Raw genomic sequence first — 7,488 nt, 5'->3', positions numbered from 1 at the left:
AGCTGATTTTTTGATTTATTGTAGAGATGAGGTCTCGCTGCCCAGGCAGGTCTCGAACCCGCGGGCTCAGGCAATCCACTCACCTCAGCCTCCCAAAGGCGCGGGATTACAGGCTGAGCCACCGAGCCCGGCTCGGTTAAAATATTTTGATGGTGCCTCTGGACTTTGTTACATGCTGTTCCCCTGTTGTAAAGTCGGCCCCTGCTCCCAGACTCCTTCAATACCAGATCTTACCACACTCAGCCCAGCAAACCTGTGAAGGAATAAATGAGGTCTTGAGTGCCAACTCCCCCCGCCCCCAGCATTACAAAGAGAGGCAGCCAGCCATGTGAACCTCTTTAGGCAAGAACCCAGCATCACTGAAAATCAACCATGAATCTGAGCAGGACTGTAGACCCAACCGATTTTCTAGAAAGACAGGGACAGAAGAGTATGTTAAGCAACACCATAGGGCTGCAGTCAGCAAAATCTAGACTGTGAGACAGCTGACCCAGTTCCTCAACAAAAACGATGCAAAGGGTGGGGGGGAATACACACACATACAGTTGGCCCTTGAATAATTCTGGGGTTAGGGACACTGACCCTCCCATACAGTGGAAAATCCATGTAGAACTTTTGACTCCCCCAAACTCAACTACCAGTAGCCTAATACTAGTACTGATGGGAAGCCTTATTGATAACACAAACAGTTGATTAACACATATTTTGTATGTTATATGTATTATATCCTGGATTCTTACAATAAGGTAATCCAGAGAAAAGCAAATGTTACTAAGAAGAGGATGAGGAAGAGAAAATGTATTTACTGTTCGTTAAGTGGAAGTGGATCATCATAGGGTCTTGATTCTCTTTGTCTTCATGTTGAATAGGTCAAGGAAGAGGGGGAGTTGGTCTTGCTGTCTTGGGTGGCAGAGGTAGAAGAAAAGCGCCTGTATGTGAATCCTCACAGTTGAAACCTGTGTTGTTCAAGGGTCAACTATGTGTGTGTGTGTCTGTGTGTGTGTGGAGAGAGAAAGAAAGAGACAGAGACCGAGAGAGACAAAGACAAAGAGACCAGAGAGACTTCCCCACTGGCTCCTCCACCTCTGAACAGGTGAAAGCCAAGAACCTTTTTCCCAGCAATACATATATGCCTGTGGTCTTAGGTGTTCAGGACCCTCCTGAGCCTGTCCATAGGCTTCCTGATGTCTTCTTGACCCTCAGCTTGGCAATACCTCATCTGATCCAGTAGTCCCTACCTCTTTGAACAGGTGGTAAAACTGAGGCCTTACCAAATCGGGGAGGGACCAAGCTAAGTTCTCAGGAATTTGTTTCCTGACTCCTTTCTCAAGTTTCGGGGGCTCTTGGAAAAGCTTTATCTTGTCCCCAGGAGATTCTGTGCCATCACCTTTTCCTCTTCTACTTGAACTGTCACATTCCAGGTGGGTAGACGAGGCTACAAGTTTCGAGGTCTCACCGAGTCAACTGTGAACCTGGCCCCACCAAGGTGTGAGCAAGCAAGCGACAATCTCCCTTCTCTGAGGCAGTTTCTTTATGCTTCATATGGGAAGATTTACAAGGCCTGCTTCACAGTGTTGTGAAAGGAATAGATTCATACTCTTTTGATTATTTATGTATTATTTTTAATAGACATGAGATCTTACTATACGAGGGACCAAAAAAAAAAAAAAAAAAAAAACCAGACTTATTTTTTAGAGTGCAGGCTCCCTGTAGTGCAGGCTTCCTCTGCTAGCTAGGCGTTCTAGGAACCTATTGGCATCAATATACAAGAGGCTGCATCAGCTTCAGTTAATTTTTTGGGAGATTCTTTCAAGTGTTTGCCGCCCATTTCATGATGGGTGATTTATGAGCACACCTGCCCACACTGCGCTGGATGTTCAGCAGTTTTTGACCAAAATGTCATGATTCCTGTGCTCCACCCTCCCTATATCACCTGATCTGGCTCCAGCAACATGTTATTTTGTTTCCCCGGGTGAAAAAAAGTCCTCAAAGGGAAATATTTTGTTGATGTGGAAGAGGTGAAACAAAAAACAGCAGAAGCACTTAAAAGACATCAAAATTGATGAGTTCAGTAACTGTTTTGAGCAGTGGAAAAAGCATCTGGATAGGTGTATTGCATCAAACAGAGTATTTTGAAGGGGTTTGAAGTTTAAACATAGAATAAATGCACAATATTTTTTTTGAAAGCAAGATTTATTGAGAGGACAGAAAAACTCTCACAGTGGGAGGGGACCTGAGGAGGTTGCTCCAACGTTTTATAAATAAATCCTGGAGTTGTTTGAGTCCCCCCTCTTTTTCCCCAGGCTGTTCTTGAACTACTGAGCTCAAGTGATCCTCCCACCACAACTTCCCAAAGTGCTAGGATTACAAATATGAGCCACCACACCCTGCTTGATTACTTTTTGAATAATACACACACACAAGCCAACCTCAAAGGGGATACTCAGAGATCCTCCAGCTCTGACCTGAGCCCCTCTCTGAAGAGACACCCACTTTGTCATATTTATGTCTCATTTCAGAGATAGTCTCAGCATGACATACTTTATACATGTCCATACATTCTTTTTAAATTTTGCCCAAATGGTAGTCTTTTTTGGTGGGAGGGGGAAGCCTCCATTTGCTTTCTTTTAATTTTTATGGTCTGATTCTAAAAGTAACACATAGCCACTGTTGAGAATTTGTAAAATACGGAAAGATACCATCCATCTTACAACCATACATAAAAAGGCACTATCAACATTTTAATCTACTTCCTTCTAGTCCTTTGATGCATAACAGAATTTGGATCATACTTTTCCTATACCTTTGTATGGCATTTCTTCCTGATGTCATGATAATGGACTATATAGTTCTTGGCTCCCTCTGAGTCAAACTTTATAACCCAGCTGCCTGCTCATCTTGGCCATGGCCCCAGGGCCAGCACATAAACCACACCAGTTCCTTTCAAATAGGCAGACAAGCCTGGACTCTGGGCTAGGGAGGACTTTTTTTTTTTTTAAGTTGAGGTCTCATTTTGTCTCCCAAACTGGAGTGCAGTGGCACAACCACAGCTCACCGTAGCCTCGACTTCCTGGGCTCAGATGATCCTTCTGCCTCAGCCTCCCATGTAGCTTGAGACTGCAGGCGCACACCACTACGCCTGGCTAATTTATTTATTTTTATTTATTTATTTATTTATTTATTTATTTATTTATTTGATTTGGAGTCTCACTCTGTCGCCCAGACTGGAGTGCAGTGGCCGCTCCCGGCCACCGCAGCCTCGACCTGCTGGGCTCCGGCGATCCTTCCGCCTCAGCCTTCCAAGTAGCCGGAATTACAGGCATGTGCTACCACGCCCAGCTGATTTTTGATTTATTGTAGAGATGAGGTCTCACCAAATTGCCCAGTCGGGTCTCGAACCTGCAGGCTCAGGCAATCCACTCACCTCACGGGATTACAGACTGAGCCACTGAGCCCAGCTAATTTTTAAATTTTTTTGTAGAGATGGGGTCTCGCTATGTTGCCCAGGCTGATCTCCAATTCCTGAACTCAAGTGCTCCTCCCACCTAGGCCTCCCAAACTGTTGGGATTACAGGCATGAGCCACTGTGCCCAGCTTTTGTATCCAATCATGGGACAGAGATCTTGAGTTCAGAATGGCAGAGTTACTGTTTTTTAAAAAATATATATTAGCCAGGCTCGGTGGCTCAGCCTGCAATCCCGCGCCTTTGGGAGGCTGAGGTGAGTGGATTGCCTGAGCCCGCGGGTTCGAGACCCGCCTGGGCAACTTGGTGAGACCTCGTCTCTACAATAAATCAAAAAATCAGCCGGGCGTGGTAGCGCATGCCTGTAATTCCGGCTACTCAGAAGGCTGAGGCGGAAGGATCGCCGGAGCCCAGCATGTCGAGGCTGCGGTGGCCGGGAGCGTCCACTGTACTCTAGTCTGGGCGACAGAGTGAGACTCCCAACTCAAAAAAAAAATTTTTTTTTAATATATATATATATTAATTAATTTGCACATTCAACATTTGTTGAACACCTGCTGTGTGCCAGGCACTGGTGTAGGTACTAGAGATATATTAGGGGACAAAACAAAAATCCCTGTCTGCAGAGAAAGACACATAATCAATCTAATAAAATAACAGTTCTAAGAAGGAAAAATAAATTAGAGAAAGAAGACAGGAAGAGATAACTATTGGGAACTGTTATTTTTCCGATCCTGACTTCTTCTTATGGAAAATTTCAAATGTCTACAAAAGCAATGAAGGGAGGGCAAGCAGCTGGGGATGGGGGTGAGGTAGCCCTGGAGTGGAGGCTGTGGCGGTATGCGGGGGACCTGGCTTCAGGGGCTGGGGGCTGGCAAGAAACCACTAAAATTCCTGGGGATGCAAAGTAGAGCTTCAGACAAACATAATGGGTGGAGAGAAGAAAGCCGGTGGTGGCTGTGAAGTCCTTGATACCATGGACGTCAAATTGATATCTTCCGGCGGTCATGAAGATTTATTGTCAAAAGAGAACATGAGCCGGGCTCGGTGGCTCAGCCTGTAATCCCGTGCCTTTGGGAGGCTGAGGTGAGTGGATTGCCTGAGCCCGCGGGTTCGAGACCTCATCTGTACAGTAAATCAAAAAAATCAGCCAGGCGTGGTAGCGCATGCCTGTAATGCCGGCTACTCGGAAGGCTGAGGCGGAAGGATCGCTGGAGCCCAGCAGGTCGAGGCTGCGGTGGCCGGGAGTGGCCACTGCACTCCAGTCTGGGTGACAGAGTGAGACTCCAACTCAAAAAAAAAAAGAGAGAGAATATGCACTAACATCAGGAACAATAAAAGCCACAAAGAGTGGCCCGGGTCAGTTTGCTGAGAATGAAAACCAAGGAGGTCAAGTTTTAAAGAGATCCCTTCACATGTGCTGTCAAAAGTGTGCATGGATTTGACCTACTCCACTGAGATTCCCGAATTCCCAATTGCACCTGAAATTGCACCAGAATTGCTGATGGTTGTGAACTTCCTAGATTATTAAATAAAATGAATGATAATAAGCTGTTAACTTTTTTCAGTATTGAATACCTGTAATTCAATTACTAATTTTTTCATAAATAGCATGTTTACCTGTATGCAATTGAACTGTAAAGTGCATTGCAAAGCAGATTATCTTATTTTTTGCATGGCAATCAGAGTTGAAATTTGTTTGCTATAGCAGCAAATTGAGGACATTTTCACAAACTGAGAAATAAACATGCCAATTTGTAAGTGGTTTTGCCTTATCCTTTGGGTGTGACTCTTAAAATTAGAGCAATGATATCAGATATGCTGCAATTTAGGTATAAATGAAGACATTCTACAGATAAATAATAGGGCTAAGTATTTTTACGTTCTCAGTGTTTTTTTGTTTTTGTTTTTTTTTTGAGTTGGAGTCTCACTCTGTCGCCCAGACTGGAGTGCAGTGGCTGCTCCCGGCCACCGCAGCCTCGACCTGCTGGGCTCCGGCGATCCTTACACCTCAGCCTTCCGAGTAGCTGGAACTACAGGCATGCGCTACCATACCCGGCTGATTTTTTGATTTATTGTAGAGATGAGGTCTCGCTGCCCAGGCGGGTCTCGAACCCGCGGGCTCAGGCAATCCACTCACCTCAGCCTCCCAAAGGGATTACAGGCTGAGCCACCTAGCCCGGCTTTCTCAGTGATTTTTAAAAACTTACTCTGATCTTATAGCTGCCATTAACATTACTAGAGTTATACAAAGATTTGTCTTATAAATATGTTTATAGATTGGGTGTGGTGGCTCAAGCCGATAATCCCAGCACTTTGGGAGGCCGAGGCAGGAGAATTGCCTGTGCCCATGGGTTCTAGACCTGCCTGGGCAACTTGGTGAGACCTCGTATCTACAATAAATAAAAAATTAGCCAGGTGTGGTGGTGTGCACCTGGAGTTCCGGCTACTTGGAAGGTTGAGGTGGAAGGATTGCTTGAGCCCAGCGGGTCGAGGCTGTGGTGGCCGTGAGCATGCCACTGCACTCCAGTCTGGGTGACTGAGTGAGACGCCAACTCAAAAAAAAAAAAAAAAGAAGAAGAAACAAGCCAGAGTGGATATCTGTAGGAATAGCAGGCCAGGCAGAGGGAATAGTGAGTACAGAGGTCCTGAGGAAGGACAGTGTTTAAGGAACAGACAGGTTGCCGGTGTGTGTGGCTGGAGTGGAGTGGGGGTAAGTGAGACAGGGAGTTGAGATCAGCCAGATCCAGTAGCATCTTGCAGCTCATGGTGAGGACTTGGGCATTTTCCATACTCGGAGCAGAGGAGTGACATGACAGTCACAGCATGTGGCCCTGGAGGGCAGGAATTTCTATCTGTTCCATCCCCAGTGATCCCTACCACGGTACACAGTAGTAGTTCAATAAACATTTGTTGCACAAATAGAACATATCAGTATACATGGAGCTGTGTTGTTTTTTTTTTTTTTTCTGTTCCAGTATGTGGGTGTGCCATGATTTACTTAGCCTCCCCTGTGGATGGTCATGTATTTGGCTTCTCACAGGTTTGTTTTAAGTATTGCATGAGATAATGTTTATTACAATGCCCTTAGCACAGTGCTTAAGTAGAGGAAGTGCTTAATCCGTGTTAGTGATTATTACTATTACTGTTGCAGTTGTTATTACCACAGGGGGTACAAGAGGGACCCAGATGTTGATAGGGCTGAGGGGCAACCTAGGGTGACACACCTGCCCCCAAGGAGAAGGAACATGGCCTGTCCCTGTGAGCAGCCCCGCCCTGCTCCTGACCCATGTTTGTCCTGCCCACAGCTCCACGGAGAAGAACTGTTGCGTGCGGCAGCTGTATATTGACTTCCGCAAGGACCTGGGCTGGAAGTGGATCCACGAGCCCAAGGGCTACCATGCCAACTTCTGCCTGGGGCCCTGCCCCTACATTTGGAGCCTGGACACACAGTACAGCAAGGTGCGTCTGGCCCACGGGGCTGGGGGGAGCCAGGATTGAGGAAGAGGAGAGAGGGAGAGAGGTAAAACATCAGAGAGTTAAGGTGGCAGGATGGGAAGAAACAGAGGCAGAGACGGGGTGGGAGGGGAATGAATAAGGAGATGAGAGCAGCAGGAAGCTGGAGGGTCTGAGCAGGGGGCAGAGGGAGACAGAGCCAGTAAGGGGGGGGCAGATGGAGAGATAAGGGGTGTTCTGTAATCTCAGAACTTTGGGAGTCGAGGTGGGAGGACCAGCCTGGGCAGCCTAGCGAGACCCACATCTCTAGAAAAAATTTTAAAAAGAGAGAAATGGAGAGACAGAAAGAAGGAGAAAGTGGCCGAAGGACACAGACCCATAGAGAGTTAGGAAGATGGAAGGAGAGAGACAAAAACCGTGAGATACACCAGCCAAGAGTCGAAAATGGCGAGAGAGATGGAGAAACGGCAAAATCAGAAAGATGGGAAGACACAGAATACGATAAGAGAGGGAGAGATGGGGAAAGAGGGTTGGGGAGAGGCTGGCGGGGCGGGGACGCGGTGGGGGGA

The 7,488-nt window shown here is 46.6% G+C and overlaps 1 protein-coding gene and 1 pseudogene across 1 annotated transcript in view; both read left to right on the top strand.

Annotated features, from left to right (window-relative positions):
• Positions 1–6,964, top strand: part of TGFB1 (transforming growth factor beta 1) — a gene marked incomplete at its 5' end in the record, with an annotated part of 18,504 nt that extends 11,540 nt beyond the window's left edge. The window contains one exon of the mRNA XM_008052663.2: positions 6,772–6,964. Coding sequence (XP_008050854.2) covers positions 6,772–6,964 — 193 coding nt within the window. The remainder of the gene's footprint in view (positions 1–6,771) is intronic.
• On the top strand, positions 4,392–4,994 carry LOC110595161 (annotated as a pseudogene).
• Positions 6,965–7,488: the final 524 nt, after the last annotated feature.

This window comes from Carlito syrichta, unplaced genomic scaffold, assembly GCF_000164805.1.
Source record: "Carlito syrichta isolate Samal-C Ts95f unplaced genomic scaffold, Tarsius_syrichta-2.0.1 Scaffold287184, whole genome shotgun sequence".
NCBI classification, from domain to species: Eukaryota; Metazoa; Chordata; class Mammalia; order Primates; family Tarsiidae; genus Carlito; species Carlito syrichta.
The sequence above is the reverse complement of the archived record's forward strand: the minus strand, read 5'-3'. Positions and strand labels throughout refer to the sequence as shown.